The following is a 25,210-nucleotide window of genomic DNA, read 5'->3' on the forward strand; positions in this document are numbered from 1 at the left end:
ATATATAAGCCTGAAGCAAACTTACCGCATATGCGCACACAACAATAGCTCTAAACCAAAACGTGTTACAATGATGATAGTTTATTAGATACGCGAAGACATGAATTATATTCAGATGGGTGCAGGGACAAAGAAGTAGAGAAGAAGTAAGAAGTACAAAGAAGTGCGTTTGCAACTATAATTTTAGCCTCAGGAATACGTACCTACTAGAGCCAAATGAACTTTTATCTTAGTGACCAGAATCGACGCCCGCAGGGAACGCGAGCCGGGGCTTCATGTGCCACTGCCTAGCGCCGTATTTATTTTTTTTCTTGAGGTCACGTGCTCTGCGGTTTTGTTTGCCGCCCAAAGGAAGGCGCTGCAGGGTCTTGGGCAGTGTTGCGGAGTTGCCACTCCGGAAAAAGAATGACTCCGGAATCAGTCCACATTTTCACGACCCCGGAATGGAATGGGGGCAACGCTTGAAGGAATGGAATGGGAATGGAATTAAGCACATTTTGCACGGAATGGAATGGGAACGGAATTATGACTTTTTCTGAAAATAGAGCACGTTTTCGTCTACGTGCTGTTTTTCAAACTTCGGACATTACTAAGTCAGAGCCTCGAATTTAACAATAAAGCAGTATTTTTAAAATGGCTTGGTTGATTATAAACATGGTACATTTATAAGCAACGCACCTACTACAGTTCTGTCCTTATATAGACTATGTTGCTCCAAAGTCTCGTGCTGAGAGCTGGTCAGCCCGCACTCCCACTGCTTCGGGGTGGGATCATTTCATTATTATCGTTATCATTTTTTTTTTGTGCATCTTTTCTTCGCTCGGTTGCTACGACTCGGCACATAGTACCCATGTTCGCATTGCCAGGCAAAGAGGGTATTGGGGAGGAACGCGTTTTGCTACACCCCTAACTGCTACTACTGTAATATCATGCTCAAATTAGTCATGTAAGCTTGAGTACATGTTTTTTCGAAGTCGAAGGCCACAACGCATTCTCTAGGTTCACCATTAGTTAGCCAAAGCCAAGGGTAAGCGTGGTGTAAAGTGTGAACGATCTGCCAATTTGTAAAAGAGAAATCGAGGCATAAGTTAGTGTACAAACAAATGCATTATCCCCGCAGACACTAAAGGGAGAAACAAATTATCCCTGCGCATTGATTCCCATTGATACCCCCACACGAAAGTGGCGAATACTCTTATGCACAGCCTGATCTTTATCTCAAGAGCAGTTTAGTACCTGACACACGTAAATAACGTTTGCGAAAAGGAAGATATTGCATACCTGCGCACAGGTGAACGCAGAAAGTTCTCCTCACCCCATTCATGCTTGCGAGGCGTGCTTGACAAGCATGAGTGCTGACGAGCAGTGCGGCCCAGTGTTCCGTATTCGATGGAAAGGCACAAGGTGCCTGAGCGGTGCACTGTTCCAACTGATACCAGCAGATCTAGAGGGTTTTGTTCCCCATTAACCAAATTTTAGTTTTCTCCATATTCACGACCGCTCCAGACACATAGCAAAACTGCTTAGTCTTCTTAAGCGCTACTTTTGTCAGCAAAAAAAGACGCTGTGCCGTCATTTTAGCATTAACACATTTAAGCTTAAACAATATTAAAACATCACCATTCGTTCAAACATGCTCACCATGCAAATACTATAGGTAGCGGGAGAACTCCCCTATAGGAATTAGTAGGGTGGTTATACTGCATGAGATATGTCACCAAGCTACTATCCCTCGACTTTGGTAATGTGTTCTGCATACTTTTGCAGTCCTTAATGCATGTGATGACATCAGCTTTATGGGGCGTTCATTCTTAACTCGATAAAACTATTAAGATGCCTTTCCTACGTTGAGGAATTACAGGAATGAAATTGAACTTCCCGGCCATTCCCGGACTGGGAATGGGTTAATTTTTTTCATTTCGAGGAATTTAAAGGAATGGAATTGCAGCAAGTTTCAATTCCCCGGAATGGAATGGAATGGAGGCGCCCATTCCGCAACACTGGTCTTGGGATAATGCGAGTCAGTGCCTCTATTTTTTCAGTGCCTGGGTAAATGCTCTCCTTGGGCCGTTGACATCGCGCTCCGCCTCCACTCGTCGCTGCCGCGTGGTGGCGCTGTGCAAGTAGACTACGGGAAGCTGGCGCTGAGCGGCCGTGCATATTTCGAAGCTCACGAATTTGTGTTTGCATCCGAATTTAATTGCATTCGTGCTTCTCGCAGGCTTTCACAGATAGAGGGGGATGGAAAGAAACGCGAACATAGCAGCACGCTGTTTTCGTCACGCTCTGACCGTGGTGGCAATAAAAAGACGCTAGATGGTCTTTGATTGTATCACGGAGGACTCGCGTCTTTTCATCAGTTAACCAGGCTACAACCACTTGAAAATAAATGCGAAACAGCAAGGAATGTAGGTGCCGCATGTTTGCGTTTCTTTCCATCCCCACTACGTATTCCGCAGGCAGTCTGTCAGGCCGTGCTGCCGGTTCGATGCTTGCATTTGAGTTTGACAGCATTCGCGTTTTGTTTTCTATTTCAGGCTATTGCAGCCATGTCATTCGCATGCCTTAGTATGTTGTTACTGTTGTGTTCCACTCTGCAAATGGAACGGGAAGAAATCACGATTGTCTTTTTTTATTTCCCTTTATTGATAAAGAAAAAAAAAACTCGCAGGGTCCCTTATGCATACCTGCCAAGTCTCCCGGATTACCCGGGAGACTACCGGATTTTGAACGTTTCTCCCGGTTGTACGGGTCATAGGTAAATCTCCCGGAAATCCAGTTTTGCCCCGCGCGTCCAGTGCTTTGTCTGGCCACATGAGCAAAGTTGTCTGGCCATGTAGTAGAAAGGATTCTTCTTTTTTATAACAATGGTAGAAAGGTTCAACTCAGTTTCATTGCGCATGAAGTAGCTGTGCACGTTGCGCCGCAGTCCAGCACTTAAAAGGGTAGCCGTTACTGATGTCTGTCGAGATAGCGCGTTTGCCAGCGCTCGCGACCGTCCCCGTCCCAACAGTGCCCCTTATGGTCCCTTGCCCGACGAAATAACTTGTAAGCAAGCGACGACAGGCCTCGCATGTTATCGCACGTGCCCTTCGCGCGACGGTGACGGCCGGGTCGTTTCATCTCTGCTTCAACCGAGTTTGTCCCTAGCGCTAGCGCGCTTTTACTCGCACGTGAAACAGACGATGCGTAAGCGATGTTATCGGTTTGGACCCTGTACAGATCAGCGGCGACCGCAAAATCCCGCTGACAGTGTTCATATAATTGCTATCGCAGTACCCCCCCCCCCCCTCCGCGGTTGGCATACTTTATACCCCCCTCCCCCCGTTAAGTAGATCTCCCGGATTCCGTTCCTCCAAACTTGGCAGGTATGCTAATGCATTCATCTAAGACGACTGAAAAGCGAAAGCCGTCTGCTTTTTCCTTCTTCCCAGTCAATGTATTGAACATCCCCTGCCTCTCTCCGAGATTTTTCTGCACCTGATGTGGTTTTCTTACGGCCTGAAGCATCGGAGGCACTGCAAGCTTTCTGCACCTCAGATGGTTATGCACTGCCTCCATGATCGGCCCATTTTGGCCAAGCGAAGATGTAATATGATCACGTGACGCCATCACATGATGATTTCTTGCATCACTCGTGTTGATGCCGCCGACGGTCAATTTTCGCGTTTGGTGAGGCATCTAAGGCTTTTGCCTAAATACACTGTTTGGACACCAACCCCGCTTCATCACCGCTGTCGTCATCACTTTTTTCTTGTCTGAACGCTCCCATGAAGTTATAAGGATAAGGTCAACTGGTCATGCTTTGGATGGATGGGATGTGATTACACCCGCTAATTGTGCTATGTGCGTATCAGCATTTTTAAAGCGGGGCTGTTAGGCTTTTCGTTATGCCGTGCGGAGTCAACAAGAAACTCTCATCCTCAGAGGCAGGCGCGCGCTCTGGCTCTCTTCGTCCTCTTCTTCATGGTCTTAGTCTTCATGCTTAGTCAAGTCAATTAAGCCAAACTATGCTAAATCAAGCTAATTAAGACCATGATAATTAAGGTCATTGTAATTTGAGCTTTGCTAATTTAGGGGATGTTAAGGCCTTGCTAATTGAGATCCTGAATACAGAAATCATGGTAATTAAGGACATAATAATTAATGCATTGCTTAATAATGTAGGACCTCCTAAATTAATACTTTGATCATTAGTATCGTGCTAAGTAAGACTATGATCGTTAGGCCTTGCTTATAAAAATGACCCTTACTTGTAAGGCCTTAAAGGGACACTAAAGAGAAACAATGAATTGGTTTAGATTGATAAAGTGTGCTCGGAGAACTCTTGTGTAGTTTATTTCACCACCATAGGTTTATTATTAGAGGAGAAAACCAAGTTCAAAGTTTCATTGTTAAATTTCGCGCCAAACTTTGTAATTCGTGACGTAAAAGACTTCAAAGAGCATTTAACGTATTTTGGCGCCACTGGCTCGACGAAATTTCCACAAACTCGTTATGTCAAGTCTCTGGCCCCCTCAGAGGACAATGTACTTCGATTTAACCGATTAGGAACTACGTAGGCCCAAGCAGGCGTCGTGAAAAATATTTGATGTCACGGCAAATGGTGCGGGAATTCCAAGGTGGGGTCGCCACCTGTATTTTCTTTTTGCGCGTTTTCTCGTTTATTAAGTGTCTTTACGCACAAAGTGTGGTGTTTTTGGTATCGTGGAAGACTACTTTACTAATGCGAGAAAAATCGTTTTGCTCTTTAGTGTCCCCTTAATTAGCGTGATCTTAATTAGATGCGCATAACATGGCTTGATTAAGCGTGAAGACTAACTAAGAACATGAAGGAGAAAGCGAAGAGAGCCGCTGATGATAGTTTCTTGCCGACTCCGCGCGGCATAATGAAAAGCTTAACGGTACCGCTGTAAAAATGCTACTACGCACGTACTATAATCAACATGTGCAATCACATCCCATCCATCTCAAGCGCGACCACTTGACCTTTTCTTTATAACTTGATGCCAGTGTTCAGGAAAAAAATGATGATAGCGGTGCTCAAAAGAAGCGGGTGTGGTGCCCGGTTCCCGGGAAAGCCTAGCCGACGACACCTACCCAGGACTGCTCATAGCACGCATGCACGTATTCTCGTTCATTTCGACGCTCGTGCGTTCAGGTTAAAAAAAACATGGCTGATCCCTCTGTCATAGGAATTAGTATAACACGAAAGTGAAACGTGTCTTCACAGACGTAGTTGAGCGTTTGTAGGGCATTCTTACGCCCCAAGGGCGAAAGAATGAATGCTATTGGCCGCGAGATCGAGTGGAGTCGCCGCCTGGCGACTACTGGCTGAAGCACGCCTAGTGTGGATTGCTCCCTGCGTCGTCTGCTAGCCACGTCGTGTTTGCATGTGCGCGTAAATCATGCACGTTCTCAAAGGGCGGTTTGTTCTGTTATGTTAGTGCGAGTTTAACTGCTCGTACATATACCTAACATGGTGTACAGAAGAAAATGGGCTTGCTCGGCTGCATGCGCATTGTAATTAGATCAGTGAGTGCGACTTTCGAGAGGGCTGTGTATTGATGTCGTACCCTTCGTTCGCCAGAATCATTTCAGTGTTGGTGCTGCTTTCCGGTTCATGTACATCCTAAAGTGCGCTTGGCATTGTCCCAAACATGAGCATTAAATAGTGTGTAAATGCAGCGTTTTAGCGGCTCGGTGGTAAACAAAAACGAGGCTCATGCACTTTTGCGTTGTTAGGTGTATAACTGCGGCACTGCAGTTCATGATGAGCTGTAGTTGTGCTTAAGATGTCCTTTTATTCTAATTCTAATATTTTAATTCTAATATTAATATTTTATTTTATTCTAATATTTCTATCGAGTTAAGGCTGACACTTCGGTACTCATACTGTCCCCCTAAAAAAAAAAAAGCAGACAGTGGAATGACACGGCAATGATAAAACGGAGTTGCCGCGCGCAATTTTAACTTGGGGCGAAATTTATGTAGAACCACCCGTGTGCTTAGATTTAGGTACGCTTTGAAGAACCCAGATGTTAAAATTGATCCCGACGGCGTGCCTTACATTTTTGTCGTATAATTTCACGCAAAACCTCATCCTTTTTTTTACATTATCTTGAACGTTTGTGTGGAGTTGTTATAGACTAATGGAAGGCAGCAGACATTATTATTTAAAAAAAAAAAAGACACTTATTCCGTAAATTAACCGGACCTTTGTTGCATCACTATTGTGCACCTAATCAATCGATATAAGATCTGAGCTAAACTAGCTCTTACCTGCGTATGCGTATTCGCGTGAACAGTGGTATTGAACTCATTGCTCATGAATATGGGCTGGTATGCAAATGAACAAGAAGTAAATACTATTTCAATCGTGTTACAGCCGTGCGTAGTACATAGAACACAGGCTAAACACATACAGAGAAAACAGTAAAAAACGTCATAAAGTGTGTAAGCACAGATTGTCAACCAGGGCATGAGCATCCCTTTCATCGGCAGACTGCACTTCTCTCAGTAGTAATAGTAACATTGAATGATCTTCGTGCATCGATTCAATAATGAAGAGCGTATATATTACCAGTCAGGTGCAATCAACGCATTTTATTCGTTGACAATAGGCTCAAACCGCTCACAACGAAGCGCCGCTGTGTGCATTTGTATTGGTCGCGAGATCGAGCAGAGTCGCCACCTGGCAGCTACTGGCTGAAGCGCGCCTAGTGTGGATTGCTCCCTGCGTCGTCTGCTAGCCACGTCGTGTTTGCATGTGCGCGTACAGAAGCAAATGGGCTTGCTCGGCTGCATGCGCATTGTGATAAGATCAGTGAGTACGACTTTTGAGAGGGCTGTGTATTGGTGTCGTACCCTTCGTTCGCCAGAATTATTTCAGTGTTGGTGCCGCTTTCTGGTTCAAGCACACACTAAAGTGCGCTTGGCATAGTCCCAAACATAAGGAGCATTAAATAGTGTGTGAATGCCACGTTTTAGCGACTCGGTGGCAAACAAAAGCGAAGCTCATGCACTTTCGCGTTGTTGTGAAGTGTATAACTGCGGCACTGTAGTTCATGATGAGCTTCGGTTGTGCTTAAGATGTCCTTTTATTGTACGGTCGGGGTCCCACTACAGCGAAATATTTCTATCAAATGAAGTCTGACACTTCGGTACTCAAACTGTCCCCTAAAAAAAAAAAAAGTCACTGGAATGACACGGCAGTGATAAAACTGAGTTCCCGCGCGCAATTTTAACTTTGGCTGAAATTTATGCAGAAACACCCGTGTGCTTAGATTTAGGTACGCTTTGAAGAACCCAAATGTTTAAAATTAATTCCGACGGCGTGCCTTACATTTTTGCCGTATGATGTCACGCAAAACCTCATCCTTTTTTTTTACATTATCTTGAGCGTTTATGTGAAGTTGTTATAAATTGATGGAAGGCAGCAGACATGATTAGTTCGAGAAAAAAAACCCTTATTCCATAAAATAACCGGACCTTTGTTGCATCACTGCCGTGCACGTAATCAGTCGATGAAAACTCTGTGCTAAACACTCTTACATGCGTGTGCGTATTCGCGCGAACAGTGTTATTGAACTCATTGCACAGGAATATGGGCTGGTATATAAATGAAGAAGTAAACACTTAACGTAGTTCAGTCGTGCTACAGCAGTGCATAGTACACAGAACTCAAGGTAAACATGTACAGAGAAAACCACAAAAAGTGTCGTGTAGTGCATAAGCGCAGACTGTCACCCACGGCGAGCATACCTTTCATCGACAGATTGCGCTTCTCTCACTAGTAATAGCAATGTTGGATGATCTTCGTGCATCGATTCAACAATGAAGAGCGTATATATTACCAGTAAGCTGCAATCAACGCATTTTATTTGCCGACAATCGGCTCAAACCGCTCACAACGAAGCGCCGTTGTGTGCATTTGTATATGCGCCGCCGACCGCCTCTCCACACTAACGCGGCGATGGTGCTGCCTCCTATAGGTCCATCTCGCGGCCAATAGCGACAAATTGTAATGTCACGCGAAGAATGGCAAGCAGCTCGAAACTTGCAACGTGCTGCTCAAGCAGAAAGGACGCACGGAACAAACATACACAGGATGAGCGCGAACTGTCACAGCTGTAACTTATTTTTGTGTGAGCAGCGCGCTCCTTTCGCAAAAGCGGCCGCTGCAATGACCGAAGTGACCTTCGTGCGCTCAACGCCAACTTGCGGTGAGAGCACAAGACGTACAAACTACCGCCATCACGAGATAAGCATGCGCACGAGCGACGACGCCCTGTAGAGGCGCGCACTCATCGCTGCGCGTGGGGCGGCGACCTTTAAGCACGCTCGTCTAGAGTTTCTGTATATGCATGCCACTCGTCGAGCCCTTCGCGCCATCTCGCTAGTGATAACGAAAACACGCTGATGTACCACCGATCTCCGAGTACCACCCCCTGCAAATGGTGTATATAAATAGCTCACCGTTAGCATGGCGAAGAACGTGCCGTCTGTGGCCTAATTGTTTCGCGCCGCACGCTGAGGAGCGAAGGGTCGTAAGTTCGACTTCCAATGGTGGAACTTTTTCTTCTAGTTTTTTCTTTGCCATCTGTTAGTCTTTATATTTTACAACGTCATATTCGTTATGGAAATACGTCAGTGGAGCCGTGGTGGACCCCAGCATGAAGCACTTTCGTGTTAAAAAATGGGCGGCTGTACATAAGCATGACTGTGCTGTCAGTATAGCTTGTTCCTTGCTTTCTCTGAGTGTACTCACCTTTGTCTTCTTTGTGTTTGTTCTGCACAGACTCGTATGGAGGACTGGCGTGCTGGAGCTCTGGACCCTGCTTACTTCCTTCAGAGGTTGCACGAAGCGCATGCCGCCGCTGACGAGGTTCGGCAACTGGTCCAGGCGTCTGAGCCAACAAAGAGCGACGAATCTTGCCAAGAACCCTTGCCGCCCGGCTGGCAGAGGCACTGGGACAGGTACGGTGTCTCTCGCCTCTTTCGTCCTTGCTTTCTGCCGTCAGCAGCTGGGGTTGCGATGTCTACGCTGCTACAAGCGAGACAAAAGCTGGTGTGTAAGGGGGCAGTAAATGAGTGGGAGAAGAAACGGGATCAATGGGTGAAGGTAGTCTCTATCTCGTCACTGAGAGAGAGAGTGTGTGTGTAAAGTGTTGTCACGACTGTATTACACTTGTTTCTTTTTTTTTTTTTCTCCTTCCTTTCTTGCGGTGCTGCTCTTTGCACCCTGAGCAGGAGCCTTTACGAAGCCTGGTCTTCTTGGCTTGGGGCGGGAAGGCTGGCTTGGTGGGAGGCGGCTGCTGCTGTGTTTCGTTTCTTTTCTTCTTTTCCTCACGAGCCCAAGAAGCCATCCCCTCCCTCGATTTTCTTTCCGGGGGCTGCTCCCGCCTTTCCTGCGCCACACTGTGAAGGACCCGCGTCCCTCACGGCACCCCAGCCCCCACCCTCATTGATCCTTTCCTTGCCACGTCTTGCCTTTTTTTATCTGACGTACCGTTCGTCAACCACTGTCGCTGCGGTATATTGTAACCAGTGAACAAGTTGCTGGACTTTCTGGGACCGCTGCTGGAGCTGCCGTGGCCAAACTGGGACGACGTAGGTAAGATACTCCTAAAAATTTGACCTCTTTTTTTTGTTTAGAGCGCCGCTTTCTGTACAAGTTCGTGATTTATACCCTGTGGGTATTCACAAGACGCAGACCAATTAAAGTACTGTCTTAGTCATAACTTCCTGGCTCGCAGCTCACATAAACACAGACTTCTAGATTATAGTGGCTGGTCATTTTGGCATTTGCAAACAGTACAGAGGCGTCCACTTCTACCTTAAACACCGCACCATGCGGCCAGCGCTTTGCAAAGCGCCTCTCGCGGGCGCTTGGGAAACTAGCGCGCAAGCGCAGTCAACGTTTCTAGAACTACTAAGTTCTGTGAACCTTGAGCGCAGTGACAGCTGTAGGTGGTGCCTTTGCCCCGTCCTCTGCCAACGCGCAGCGGCTCCGCCGAATCGCACTTGCTTTGCGGTGAAGCTAACTTTGCTCTTTCCATGCGCATGCAATTCGAGAATCAGGCACGGTTCTCGAGAAGCGCAGCGACTGCGCCTTGTTCCGTGCAGCTTTTGCTCCTAGTGTTTTCTTTCTTTTCTGCATGTGATCTCACACGCAATAAACATTGGCCCGTGCATGAGAAGGATCGCCAAGCCGCGCTGGCACTCCCACAACTAAGCTACTGTGCTGCTTTGTGCCAAACAATGTTCCCGCGACTCACACATTTGTTTTTATTGCGATAGCAATTATATGGACAGTCTCGGCTGATTTTTGCCGCCGCCGTCATGCACCGTGTATGTATAAGTATGTATATATATATAAAAGTCCCACATAAAAATAATTCAGAAAAATGCTTTCGAAGCGCGGAATCGAACCAGCGACCTCTCGCTCCGCAACGCGTGGTGCTAACCACTACGCCACAAAGCGCAGATCCTTCAGGTAGCAAACGGCGAGCATTATATACACATACCCCTTAGTACCTTTACCGCTGGCAGGACTCAGAGACGACAGGCACTTATAAGTGTTTCTTCATTACCAGCGAGACGGCGCGAGGAGCGCAACGGGCGCATTTAAAGGTCGTCGGCCAGCTCGCTCGCTTGTTCTAATATTTGTGCAGGGAGAACCTTACCCTTCCGCTGTCGTGCTAAGGTTTTGAGCCAAGAAAGATAGAAAGCGATACGCGGGCCTTGGGTCGCCTAGCGATAAAAAGGGAGTGAAACTTCGTTCAGCTCTTGCTTGGAGAAGTAAAGATTTGTCAGCGGCGCTTCTTTAGTGCATTGATTACCTGGTATGAGTTCAGCTGAAAACTCTATTTGAATGCTTCCTAATGTGTCTGCTTGAATGGTACGAAGAAGCGTGGTTGCAAATGAGTAGCAAATTAGAGCGGCGTTTTGGCGAGTTAAGCATGAAGGCAGTGGCTCTGGTAACACGCGAATGTTATGTAACTTCTCTGAAATTGGTAAACTTCTCACATCCTTTTGTTTTGAGGTGAGTAACGAATCGAACCTTTCGCAGATTTAAAGCTGTATGTCAGACCTTACCATGTATTTATCGCCAATTGTCGCCTAGCTTTTAGGTTGATCAAAAACAATCGCGTGAGCAGCGTGAACATTGTGGCTACTGGGCACTAAGAAGCTGAGTAGCTTAGTTGTGGGAGTTCCAACGTGGCTTGGAAATTTTACCCATGCACGGGCGAAGGTTCATTGCGCGTGAAATAGCATGCGGAAAAGAAAGAAAACACTAGGAGCAATAGCTGAACGGAACAAGGCGCAGTCGCTATGCTTCTCGAAAACCATGCCGGATTCTCGAAATGCATGCGCATAGCAAGAGCGCAGTTAGCTTCACCGCAAAGCAATCGTGATTCGGCGGAGCCGCCGTACTTTAGCAGACGGCGCGGCGAAGGCCCCGCCTACAGCTGTTGCTGCGCTTGCGCGCTAGTTCCCCAAGCCCCTGCGAGAGGCGCTCCACGGAGCGCTGGCACTATGCTGGCCTACGCTGTACAGTCAACTGCCGATTTTTCGGACGCCCAATTTTCCGGACATGCTCGACAATTCGAACGCTTTCGCGGCACTGTCACCAGCCTCACAGATGTCACTGTATAAGAACGCCCGAAATTTCGGATGCTGAAACTCTCTTCAGCGTCCGATTTTTCGGACTTTCTGCCCTAATTGCAGGTCTGAAAGGCAATAATTGAAGCCCCCATCTCTGCCGCGTCTATGATCTCGTAGGTTCGAACCAGCGCTTTCGCGAGTCGATCCGTTTGTGGCAGTAGCAGAATCCGACAGTCAGCTTTGCCGCAATGCCGAAGTGTTGTGGGGTAAAGCCGACCAGAAATTCAATGGGGTCGCTATCACGGCGCCGTGCGGCGATGTCTTTACGGATAATTTTCGAATAACTATGGTAGCACAAGGTAACGGGACACAAGAACACGGAGACACACACACAGTGCTACACTTCCAACAAATGGTTTATTTTTGGGCACCACGTGGTTCTTATACATTTTTCTTGCACACAGCTTTTTCATATCGCGCACGGAAACAAAATTCATTTATCGCACCTTTCAACTCATGCGCACAGCTTTTTTCACACAGCTTTTTCATATCGCGCACGGAAACAAAATTCATTTATCGCAATTTTCAACTCATGCGCACAGCTTTTTTCACAGCTTTTTCATATCGCGCATGGAAACAAAGTTCATTTATTGCACCTTTCAGCTCATGCGCAGCTATTGTAGCTCCTTTCTCAAGAAAGGAGCTACAATAGCTGCGCATGAGCTGTGTGTGTGTCTTCGTGTTCTTCTTGTGTCCCGTTACCTTGTGCTACCATAGTTATTCAAAAATGCCGTACCAACAAGCCCGCCTTGCAACTTTACTCGACTTTACGAATGAGCAGCAGACATGCACGGAGGCGTGGTGGTGGCAGGTGGCAAACGCGTCAGTACGGCTTAATTGCTGACAACGCTTACGATAAGCATCTTCAGTTAACTGCTCGGTAGTGCATGTGGCCTAGTGCACTTGCATGCGTACTGCGCACATTTAATAGGCGAGAACCCAAACGTGCCGCACCGCCATTCATGCTGCCTCTTTGTGCGAGACCCCTAAGTGCGCCGCACAGACGCGTTGCCTTCACGAATGAAACCAGCCCGACGTTGCCGCACTGTGTGCGGTGGGGAACGGAGTGGGCATCACGAACACTTTCATGACAAATGCATGCGTACAGTACAGCAACAGTACAGTGGCGGCGTCAGCTTAATTGGCGATGTGCTGCACACTAGAAACGATTGGCTTCACACGGCAGCAAATTGTGTGTCAGCGGAGATTCGGCGATGCATGCGCATTGTGGAAAGCCGGACGAGTTGTCCGCTCTTCTGCGTCATCGTTTCCAAACAGTCCATGCGAGAGAGCCGTAATCTATTCCGCGTTTTGCTGGTTTCAGTGGCGCTCATCATGAGACACAAATTTACAAGTAAGTGGCAGTTGGCACATAGTTAAGTGGGGCTCGCAGCAGGTACCGAATGTATTTGCGAGAGCCTGGGCGTGCACCAAAATGCCTGATAAATGTACTGGGAGGCATTAAAGCTATTTCAGACGTGGTTGTGGCGATTTGACCGCTTTAGCAGAATAAAAAAGTATGGATTCATTTTTTCGGACGATTTCGCGGTCCCTAGGAAGTCCAAAAAATCGGACGTTGACTGTATAGTGAAGAACAGTGTCCCTTTGCCTTTTTGGAACATTGGGGCTGCTATAATTCAGCACAAGCCGGAATATGGGGCATAAACTTGAGTTTGTTCATGCTGTAGCTTGAGAATAATCAAAGGAGACTGTAAATATGCTTTTTTTTGTAAGGGCCTTCATGCATGCGTTACATTCAACATTAGTGCATTGCAAGTGAGCTCAACAATGCAGCGTCTTCTGAACAGGCTGACATGCCTTGGCTGATCCGATATTGCTGTTGTGTCCCCTGTCCAGCCAGCAAGAGAGTAAGTGGCAGGCATGTCTTTTCACAATACATTTTTATACAGCATGTTTATTTCCTTCTTGTTTGTTTCTGTTTTTGCTTATACAGTCAATCATTGACTCACTCAGTTGCATGACAAAAATCTTGCTTGCCTGTTGCATATTTTTGAGCTTCAACAATGCATTGCATGTTGCAGTCTTCAGATTTTGTCACATTAATCTGTGTCATGCTGTAAATACCACGCTACTTGGATGAGTTTTTCTTTTCTGTTACTGCGCTTATGTGTACCACATGGACATGTAATGTTGCAGCCAGTACTGCCAATCGGCACTCTATGTGATGCGACATTGAAGCGTGCTCATGTTGCGTTGTGCTCTGTTGCCGTCTTCCTTTCAAAGGGGCTCTGCAACACCTTTCTAAGTTATTGTGACCTTAATACTGGGCACTGCTGTTTCTCAGATCTTGTGGCATCAAAATTTGATTCCATCAAGTGGAGTTGTCGCATGATATTCGCGCTTTGTTTTCTTTTGTCGTCACAATCACGCTGGAAGCTACGGGCGGGGCAGGGGGAAGGGTGCAGCAAGAGGGCGATGCGTGTGGTCTGAAAGTTACCTTGCTGTTGCTTTATGGCCTTGAGCATTTTCTCTTCTATTCTTTTTCTCCATTGTCCACTACATCGCGTTCAAATGTGCACAGCATTGGCATGCGGCAGCATTACTTGGGCAGCAGTAATACCTAAACGATACAGCATGTGGCTTCCGTGATTGTACGCAGCATGCCATTCATGAATCACGCTGCTATGCTCCAGGGCGCAGGTTTGATTCCCAGCCACGGTGGTTGCATTTCGAAGGAACATGTGTGTGCTTAGATTTAGTTGCACGTTAGAGAACCATAGGTTGTCGAAAGTAATCCGGAGTCCTCTACTATGGCGTGCCTCATAATCATATTGTGATTTCGGCACGTAAAAGCCCAGCAGTTATTATTATTATTATTATGCCATTCATAAAATCAGCTGACACCTGTCGTGCCCACTTGATCACGCCTGCTGAGAAGAGAGCAATTGATTTTTAGCTGCATTTGACAACAAATTGTAGTTTCCCTGCTGCATGCAGGGCAGTAACATTTGGTTCACGTGTTCACAGGAGCCTTGACTACTGATTGCCAATGTTTTGTGGCTATGTTTGAAGAGTGTTGTGGGGCTCCCTTTAAATGAGGCAAGGTGTTTGTGAGACATGTTTCTTTAGTTAGGTGCCCTTTAGCAGCAGCCACTTTGAATCACTGCTTTGTTCAAGATGGTTTTGCAGCATCACTTGCTGTGTCCTTGTTCCTGTCCACCTTCCTAACGCGAAAGGAGTCTGATCCATTGCAGCTTACCTAAATGCATCAAAACATTCAGCTAGTCATTGAAGCCATACTTGAAAGCATGTTCTGCTGAGCCATTCAAACAGACCTGCAGATAGTTGCATTTACATCCAGTGTCAGTATTAGCTCTCCTTCTGACACTCTAGGGAAAAAAGTACATCCTGATATTGCAGAGATTAGGATAGACCAAACTACTGAGAATGCAAATAGGACTGTTGCAGAGCCCCTTTAGTGCCCAAGAGAAACTGTACCATTTGTTTTAACGCTGGAAGCCTTTCTTTGCTCCCATGTAAGCTTCTAGTTTGGCAAGTTGGGCAGCACATTTGCAACTACCAGTGACAGTTTTGCAGAGAGTAGTTGTTTCATACATACTGGCCTTACCTTTTACTGCAGTGCGTCTATGGTTAGGACATTCGGGATGCTGCTGCAGTTTCATTATCTGTGCACTGCCATATTGGTGCATGTCGGAAACACCAGATTGTCAAAATAATTAAGAGCTGTTCCCAGTCAGTCAACTTGCAATCTGTACATGCATTACACACTCTCCTCCACTGGGTTCTGGTAGGTGCTTGTGAGATATACTAGTTTACAACGTTCTGAAGTCTTAAATTAGTTATAAATACTCTTAGCGACTCCTTACCAGGTGAAATAAGGAAGGCATCCAAACATGCGTGACATCATTTCAATTGGTACTGTTTCTAAAGTTTGCACTGGCTTTGCTCATCATTTTAATTTCGTCACTCTTCAACACCTGCATTGCTGTTTTTGCTGCTATTAACTTTACGTCTGGCCACTCTGCTTTAGCAAGTTCAGTGAAATTAATTGTGGATTGAGCTACACAGTCAACATTTCCGTGCTCTATTCAATTATTTGGAGCTTGATTGCACAAGCTATATTTTGGTTTTAATACGTTTCTGACATGGTCCTTGGCAAGTGATCACTTTCAGCATGGTCCCTCAATACTTTTACTGGTCACGAGACTTCGCGTCAAGCTTGGTATAGGAACAGAACCTTCCACCAGGGGCGCCACTGCAGTGAAGGGGGGCTTTCATCGCAGCCGCTTAAACGACGGCGTGTTTTGGCGCGTTACGAGGTTTCTGTGGTGGAGACTCGCTCTGGTGAATTCACGGACATATTTCAGTGGGGTTTTATATTCTGGTCTCCCATCGCTTACAGGCAGTGTACACGTACCTGCGCGAAGCGGCCATAAATATCTGTTCAGTTGCGGCAGTGATCCATTCCTTTCGATCGTAGCGAAATCGGCGTGCAGCGGAGGGCTGCACACCGATTTAGCAAACACTCTTTGGCTGTGCCTTTTTACGCTTTTTGTTTTCTTCGAAGCTGTAGCCGACGACAGCGGAAGAACCGGGACCAACACTGCCAGTACGCAGCCGTATGTACCTTTGGAGACTGGCGTGTATAACGCCTCTTCGTCGAGAAACTTATTGACGCACGCAACTTATGCGATGATGCTTTTTAGTAACGATGTATCCACGCTTTGAAAAAATACTTAGCCTAAATTCTTCAGAATGTATGACTGAGTTAGAAGTTACTTTCGGGTACATTAGCGTGTGGCACCGATGCTCGGCATAGGAACTACCACGTTAGAAAAAAAAATTTCAGATTGCCCGCGTGTCACTGGGTTCTCTGTCTTGGGCAGACTGCATGCACAAAACTCTGAAGCGAATATCACAAGAATATTGTTATAATACCTGCACAGTAGTGAAAACCCTGATATTGCTCTTTTACCCGCCTCAGTGACGTTGCAGCAAAGGTGTGCTGCTAAACATGCCTGTTCAGAGCGCTCGCATTTCAAAGGAGACGCGCAAAAAACGCGTGTACTTAGGTTTGCGGGCACATTGAAGAGCCACATGTGGTAGTTTTTTTTTTTTTTTTGCAAAATGTGTAAGGGCCTTTGTACGCTGCAAAGTGCCAAGCGATTGTTTAATGTATTTTCTTAGCCACGCTCTACAACAGCTCCTTTCACCTGGTGATAGTCGAATGAGGGTTGTGTGCGGCTGATTGATCTAGGAACTACTGAAACCTTTTAGCACCTTAGTAAAAACCAGACCTTAGTAAAAACCAGACTTCAAATATTTTATATTTTCATAACAAACTACTCATTGCAGGCTGTAAGCATTTTATTTTCAAAACAGACACTGAAGAAGGCATACATACAGGTGCAGAAATACAAATAAATATGCATGATTACATGCTCAAAAAATATATCAGAAACAGTGAAGAATTTAGCAGCACAAACAACTATCAAGGCATTAAAAATATATGGTAAAGTTCAAGTTGAACGCAGGCAGATGTTCGAGGACATGCGAACTAGCTATAAAACACTGATAACATGTAAAACACTACATATATACAGTAAAATGCTCATGCAGGTGACAGCATAAAGCTGGTAAAGATTATAAATGTAATGAAAAATGCATATGCGTGTTAACGAATACACAAGCTACAAGACGGGCCTCATTAACATGAATGCCCACCAAACAATGTCATTGCAATTATGGAAGTTACCCAAAACATCCTCTCACAGTCCTGGTACAAATACAAGCGGGGCCCGTGTACTTAGATTTAGGTACACGTTAAAGAACCCAGGTGGTAGAAATTTCCGGAGCCCTCCACTATGGTGTCTCACATAATCGAACAACAGTGCCTTGTATGACGCACTCGTATGTACCCGTTTCTTGATGCCCGAGAATGTACCCGTTTCCTGAAGCGGTATCGCCCGTTTCCACTTCTCTCAGCTTTCGGGGTCACTGGGCAATGCGAACAACGACACTTGTCGAAGGTTCCCCTGTAGCCGGAGCGACAGTGCGGCACGCAGCATGTCTTCGGCATCGTTTGTCGAGCTTCCGCTAACCATTCGTAGCATTTGAAATCGGTAACAGGCACATACAGCACCTCACACTCGCGATAAAACACAACGCCAACAGAGCCAACACACCACGCTGTCGCCTCGCTAGCCTCGACGAGCGCCACCTCGCGGTCATAGTTCGCAGCACACAAAGCTCTCTCATAGAGTGACAGGGAAGTTTCGTGACCAGTAAAAGTATTGAGGGGATGCTTTCAGGGATGCAGTGCGAGATTTCACTTGACTAATTTTCAAACGAGTTGAAGTACACGATCTTCCCACAGGGGCACGAATGCTGTCAGTTGTATTCTACTTCTCTGTTTCCACTACTGAGTCACACGAGATCTTGTAAAAGTGATCGCATTCCTGAAAGTGGGTAGTCGAGAATCAGGTCTCAGACAAGTGTTTGTGCTCACAGCAGCACACTGACTCGCTTTATTTTTTGGCTGCTTGTGAAAAAAAAAAGATTTCTGGTGAATTTGGTATTTCACACTCCCGATTTTTATCACTTTTTAATGGTACCTGTTAAGTGTGAATTAATTATTATTAACTCTACTTTAATTTGCATGAGGCTCTTGCATCCTGACGGTATTTCCGAGCCAGCTATTCTCCTTAAAGGGCCCCTGAACCACCCAGCGGTTGAAATTTAGTTGTGGTGTTGCAGTGGTACACAAGTCTTGAACAAACACGGAGCTGCAAAAATTTTTCAGAACGGTGCCGTAATAACGGAGCTACATGCGCTTGATGATTCAAAAGCGGGCCCCACTCGCTTCGCTCTTTCCTTAGCTAAGCTCCGTCCATCGGCTCGTCTCTCCTCCTGGCCGAGTGCTCCCCCTCGCCGTGTGAGGAAGAAGAGCAGCGAGCGTGCGTACCTGCGAGCAGACAGGCAGCTTCTTTTTGTGGATGAGATGACCAGAAGCTTATGGTGACGTCACGGCAATGGCAGAGGATTAGTGAAAGGCCCAAAGAGGAGAAGGGATTGTTTCTTAAAATTTTTGCTGCGCCCGTGCCTCGTATCACTGCTGCATTTTGGCATTGTTCATCGTGACGGCATTCTGAACTCTTATGTGCGTGTTTACTTGAAACGTTAAAAAGTTATTGGAGGTCGTTTAGGGGCCCTTTAAATTGATCAGGACTTGCAAACAAAAACTATTTAGTGGCAGCTGCATGAAGAATTTGTAGAATGAGCAACCACATGAAACATAATCACTTACTAATGTAACCACTTATAATGTGGCTGTTTCTCTCTCCCATTCATGTTCCCGTTGGGCACATAACATACATGTAGTATTGCATACGTCTACTCTAGAGACTACCACAGGAAATGCGAATCCCAACGACCACTCCGTAATTCTGGCCAAAATGTATTCTGTAAGATTGCAGGGGATGCCCAATTGTGGAGCCAGGGGATGTCAAGCTAAAGATATGGCTGGTTGTGTGTTTCATGCGGCTGCTTCTAAGTACTACTACATACGGCGCCATTACGTGTTACTGCGGTCATAAGATGATTCAAACAATTTCTGTGTGGCGGTAGGTGTTGACACTTGTTTAGCTGTGAGACAAACCTTTAGGCTCGAGCACCTTATTTCTGGAGCTTTGCATCTGCTTGTTCAAATTGTCACTCACAGTAACCAGTCCCTTTTCAGCCCTCTACAGGACAGGAGCAACACCAAGCCTGTAGACAGCGCTCATTTCCTTGGAGCTGAGTGGCAGTGGTTTGCCAGTGGACTGCCTCGAATAGCACGTCCATTAAGTTGTGATCTGATGTGTGCACCTGTTGTGGGAGTAACGCCGTTATCACGGATGAAGATCGCTTTGTGTGAGAATTCTGTGCGGCACAGGGGTGTCGTCAGGCGGCGGACGCTACATTGTCGTTTCCTGCTGCCACATTACTTAGAAACATCACGACATACCACTGCATCATAGGACTGGGTCTTGTGCAGCATACACCTGCCATCTCTTTCTAGAAGCGCTGGGATGTCATCGTTATAGGCTTTAGGTATAAACACCATTGCATCTTGGGTAGAAACAATAAGCCGTCGGATCTAAGGTATCATTGCACATTGAGTGTGCAACTGTATGTTTTGCATGGCAGGTAAACTTCTAAGAGCTGTCTTGTTATACCGTTGAGCCTCGTTTTTGTTGGGAAATTTCGGGGACTTTGTTAATGGCCTGTGTGCCTGGTATTTTGTTCTTGGATTTATTTGCAGGCTGAGGAAGTAAAGTTTTTATGTAGCGTTTGTTAGGTCTGTCACCTTGTTGATTTCTTCAATTAAAACATGTGGTATGAAGTGAAGTCAGAAGGACTACATATCAGGCAGTTTTTTTATTTTTTTCAAGCTCTTCAGAACATGAACTTCAGTGTTTGACATTGTACTTTTTTTTGTGTTTTTTCCCAAGAGGGATTTAAGGATGGAGATCTATATGGAAACCTATATATACACATATAAAACACAGCCTTTATGCTTTATCTATTCAATTCAATTATATTCACATTTTAAGTGCATTGAGAGTGCTTTTGCGAGTGCAACATTACCAAGGGGCGAAAAAAAGTTGCTTGGCTATGTACTCACTTTGATCTTACTTCTGCATGCAATTATCAAACTGCCTCTTCCCCACGCTACAGCTGAAGGTGTACTTAACATGGGATTGAATGACACACGACATATTTTGTTAAATCTAAGAAATGATGGTAAACGTTATACACTTATTTATATAGTGACATGTTACTGTGCTTTACTTAATGGTATATGCATTGTTTGTGCAGTATTATGGGATATCCCACCAAACACGATGTATCAGTACCATCAGTTAGTGTTAACTGTCTTCATAATTTGCAGTTATTTCTTAGCTTTTTGATAATAATTTCATTCGTATTGACTTGTGCCAAGAAGCCAATCTTGGGGATAGGAATGACAAGGTGTCGAGCAAACCAATTGCAAGGGTGCAAAAAAATAAAAATAAAAAACAATACAAAGGAGAAATAAAAAGAATTGTTGCCATATGCATTATTTGAGATGATCTCACCCAAAGAAACGCTGATGTAAATTCCTGTAAGTGATGTTATTGAGGAGCAAGCTGCAGCTGCTTGACAGTGCTCATTTTAGCAGAATACACAGCACTGCAGTGTGCAAGCTCCCAAGGTTTAGAGCTTTTGCTGCATTGCATTAGCGAGTGAAAAGTGGTAGATGTTTTAGCAGTTGTGTTCACTCTGGTGAACACAGGTGGCATAGACAGTTTTGAAGTGAACAACCGCATTGCCTTGAAATTCACGCGTGTCGTATGGAACTACCAGCAATTCTGTTTAACTTCATTTTGTAGAGCGCGCACTCTGCAAGTGTCATGAGCTGTACTTCAGTGACATCAGCTGCAGTGGTTATTTCGTTTGGTAGGTGGTGAAGAGGACCACTGTTTCCATTGCTGTTTTTGGCTATCCGTCCTCAGCTGCATAATTTGCTGCATTATACCACTTAATAATTTGTTAGGGCTTTTACTTTTTCACGTGCAACTATACTGCACATCTTTCTGTGCAGGTCATAGCTTAGTATATCCAGATACAAGCTCGGATATCAATGTCTTGTGGACGTACGTTACCTGCAGCAAAAAAGAACGGATACACCTCATAGGATTAGACTACAGGTTTCACGAAGCGAAACCATCTATGTCAGTCTAGTCCCCACACCTCGTAAGCTTTAACGACAAGTTTCACGGCCGAGATCATTAGTCTGTTTATTCTCCAACCCTCGAAATATAATTAATATAATCACATAAAGGACTTCATAATGAAGTCTCTCTGCTTCCGTGAGATTGGCAGGGAAAAGCGGATGAATAGAGCAAAAGTAACAAAGCCGCTCAGCAGAGCAGATGGAGTTACCTGTTGGTGTTCTTCTTTTTGTTTCTCACTGTTTCTAGTGGGCACGCAAGATATTTTTATGTGCAAGAGGAAACGGGCCATTCCCAGTGGCAGTTCCCAACGGCAACAGATGCCAGTGGCGATGCGCCCGATTCCACCTCTCCTATGACCGAGGTGGCATTGGTTTCCGACCAGAACACCGCTGCCTTACTGCTGCAGCCAGCACCACCTCCACCCCCGGAGACAGGTAGGACAGCAGCCGAGATTCAGCATGCACTCCATTATTGGACTAAGAGTTGAAATGTATCCCTCATGGCCGGGCTCTACGCGGCAGTGCAGACGATGTTGCGGTTGCGGGACCACCAGTCAGTGGTTGTCTGGTCCCAAGGTGCAAGAACCTGGGTTCTGTAGTGTGAAGGATATTAAGTAAGGATTGGAGTTCGTTTCGCTGTTCCATGAAAGCTAGTGTAGGCACCATGCACTCCAGGCTTAATAATGTATGCACAGATTATGCGCGTAAGAGATGGTAGCCGTTGGCAGTGGTTGTAATTGCATATACGAGATACGGAGAGGACCTGCTGCTGTGGCCTAGTGATTATTGGCTTGTTCTGCCGAGGTTGTGGGTTCGATTCCGGCTGTGGGATTGCATTCTGACGGGGCGAAATACAGAAGTGCTTGTGGCGTTAGATCTTGATGCTTGTTGAAGATTTAGGCACACATCTGGCGGTATCATTGTTGGTATCGTTAATAAAGTGTGTATATATTTTTCATAAGATGTGTGGTTAGGACAATCTTAAAAGAAAAAGGCATGCCTTCCCTTGGATGTCACATGCACATTTTAGGAAACCCATATCTTAACTGGCTATTTGCAATCTTGTCATGTATAGAAACGTGGATAAGCACACGCAGAAAATTGTTGAGGCAAGCTTAATAGCAAAAGAAGGCGCTAACTGCGTCAGTGCCTTGTCGGCTGTTTTGAGAGGAAGGGAGGCCGCTTATTGGGAAAATGCTGGTTTGTGAGTGTGGTAATCTTGGCTGTGTAATTCAGTGTATATTTCTGTATATTTGTGGTGTCAGTATGAATGCCTGGCTCTCCAAGATAAAATTCAGTTTCTATTTGGCGCATGTCCTGTCATCTTTCACGTCCTGTCTTTCTAGCGCTATGGCGTCATTTATATAGCAAAGAACCAGCTAGCCCAAAAAAATCTACTCCTTAATTGTCAAATCTATCCACTTTTGATGTTGACAGATGAGGCACCCATGGAGGTAACAGCCAAGCAAGAAGACGAAATGCGAGGAGATGCCGAGGTGGTCGAGAAGGTTGAGGAGAAGTTGGATGGTGCAAGCCTCGACGCTGCCGAGGCTGCCTTCTACTCCAGTTTCGCGCTGTCTGCAGAGCCTGTAATTAACTCTGCTCAGGTTGTCACTGGAGACAAAAGGCCTGCCGTTGCAGAGGCGGCACCTGCGGATGCAGCATCTGTGGATGGAGTGCCAATGGATGTAACTTCTGTGGATGGAGCCAGTGCTCCTCCCGCTGTAACAGCTCCAAAGAAGAAGAAGGTGTGTTTATTTTTAACAGTAACTGGGACTTGTGAGTGCACGAGTTAATTGACAGGGCTTGTTTTTTGTTAGACATAGTAGTCATTTAAAGCCAGGATATATAGCACAGGGGGCATTATTTGTAGTTTTTATGTAGTTTTTTTTTTGTAGTGTAGTACAGTGGAACTTCGATTATATGACTTTCAGGGGACCGCCCAAAATCGTCGTATAATCCGGGCATCGTATAATTGAAAAACCGAGAATATAGGCAGTGACGGTCATTGTTGCCCCACAACAGCGGGCACATAATGCCTAAGAAAGTCCGCGGCACAAACCTACGCTGCTCCGAGGAACGTAGATTAAATTAATTGAAAAAAAATGACAACCACGCATTTTATCGGAGGTGTGAACGAACCTTTATTTTTCACCTTTTAAAAAAATCTGTGATTTTCTTCTGAGAGTTTCCCAGCCACGACGCATCAGCTTTCTTTCGATAGCTGCAGCATCTGGCAGCAAGTCGCGTAAGACGGAACGGACGCTCTAGCCTCTGCAGCGTCGTCCATCTCTTCCTCGTCGGAAGTTCCCGCAGTGTCGGGACGCACAGTTTCGATAATGTCATCCAGCGACACTTCACTGCACACTGCAACGTCGTCGTCGGCACCAACATAGTCTGCGAAAGATCCAGGCAGCTCCAGGCTGCCGAACTCTGGTTCGTCGTCAACAGGCACTGCAGCTTCACTGGTAGAACAAGCACCACTTCTATTAAAGCCGCAGTGCCTGAAGGAGTTGGCGATGGTTTCTGGCGTGACTGCGTCCCATGCACTAGCAATGTAGTGCATTGCATCAAGCACAGAAAGCTTCTTATCCAACTGCTTGCGTTCCATGCCCGCCAGCCGACGCTGCACCAGAAACTTCCGATATTTCTGTTTCATGCACTTAATGACGCCAGCGTCAAGTGGCTGCAGCTGGCTAGTGCAATTGGGGGCCAGAAATGCAACTTTCAAATTTCTCAAATGCGACATATCTGATGGATGGCATGGCGCATTGTCAAGCAGAAGAAGAATCTTTCTGTTCTTAGCCCCCATTTTGGAGTCCAGCTGCTGCAGATATGTAGAAAACATAGCAGCCGTCATCCAGGCTTTCCGGTTGAACGTGTACTGGCACGGCAGCCTTTTCAAATTCTTGAAGCATCGCGGCTTCTCAAACTTGCCGATCACGAGGGCAGGAAGCTTTTCAGAGCCGTCTTCATTAGCGCAAAGCAATACGGTAAGACGCTCTTTGCTTCGCTTACCCCCGTGACAGCTCTCTCCTTTGAATGCCAATGTCTGTTCTGGCTGCATATTATAAAATAATCCAGTTTCGTCCGCGTTGAACACGTCGGACGACTTGTATTCCCGTATCAATTCCGGCAGCAATGCAGTCCACTTTTCTACAGTGTCGGAGCTGACTGACGCGCTCTCTCCACAGTAGCGGCTGTACACAACTCCACTGCGTTTTTTAAAGCGATCCAACCAGCCATTGGAGGCTTTAAAGTTGTCAATGCCGCAGCGCAATGCAACTGTCTCAGCTATCTCCTTCAAAATTTCGCCATCCACGGCAATTCCTGAACTGCGGGCCTGACGCAACCACTCAACGAGGGCCTTCTCCATGGCAGCATATTTGCCATCTTTCGCGGCCTTCCTGTTCAGGCCGAACTTTGCCGCATTTAGTAGGATGCTGTCCTTCTTCGCGAGGATCGTTTTCAGCGACGACACGGGAATGTTCAGGTCGCGGGCAATGCTGGCCTTTGTTGCTTCGTTCCGCTTCTCCGCCTCCTCGATTATGCGAAGCTTTTCTCCGAGCGTCAGCGGTTTTCGGTTCCACGACATGGCGAGACGCAGCACTCGCAACCAAGAACTCGAAAGCTTCCTCGCACACCAATGTCCGAACACAGAAAATTTTGCACGTGGGCACAGCAGCTGTGGCGCAGCACAACCAACCGATGAGGCAAACACGTGAAGGAATGGCTGAATGGCAGCACGGCAGTAGGCCTATTCGATTTGCAAGCTTCGACCAATCGCGAGCGGCTAAAACG

The 25,210-nt window shown here is 46.1% G+C and overlaps 1 protein-coding gene across 3 annotated transcripts in view; it reads left to right on the forward strand.

Moving 5' to 3' along the window:
- LOC119383396 (formin-binding protein 4) overlaps window positions 1-25,210 on the forward strand; it is a 44,738-nt gene that overhangs the window by 17,508 nt on the left and 2,020 nt on the right. The window contains exons 12-16 of one of the 3 annotated variants that reach the window (XR_007415120.1): window positions 8,801-8,979; window positions 9,551-9,616; window positions 13,479-13,538; window positions 19,391-19,743; window positions 21,657-21,844. Coding sequence is in view for 2 of the 3 variants with exons in the window: in XM_037651499.2 (XP_037507427.1) it covers window positions 8,801-8,979; window positions 21,657-21,844; window positions 22,847-23,157 (678 nt within the window). In the remaining variant the exon portion in view is untranslated. Of the gene's footprint in view, window positions 1-8,800; window positions 8,980-9,550; window positions 9,617-13,478; window positions 13,539-19,390; window positions 19,744-21,656; window positions 21,845-22,846; window positions 23,158-25,210 lie in introns of those variants that run through there. The other 2 variants (XM_037651501.2, XM_037651499.2) reach the window with 2 other exon arrangements.

This window comes from Rhipicephalus sanguineus, chromosome 2, assembly GCF_013339695.2.
Source record: "Rhipicephalus sanguineus isolate Rsan-2018 chromosome 2, BIME_Rsan_1.4, whole genome shotgun sequence".
Classification (NCBI taxonomy): domain Eukaryota; kingdom Metazoa; phylum Arthropoda; class Arachnida; order Ixodida; family Ixodidae; genus Rhipicephalus; species Rhipicephalus sanguineus.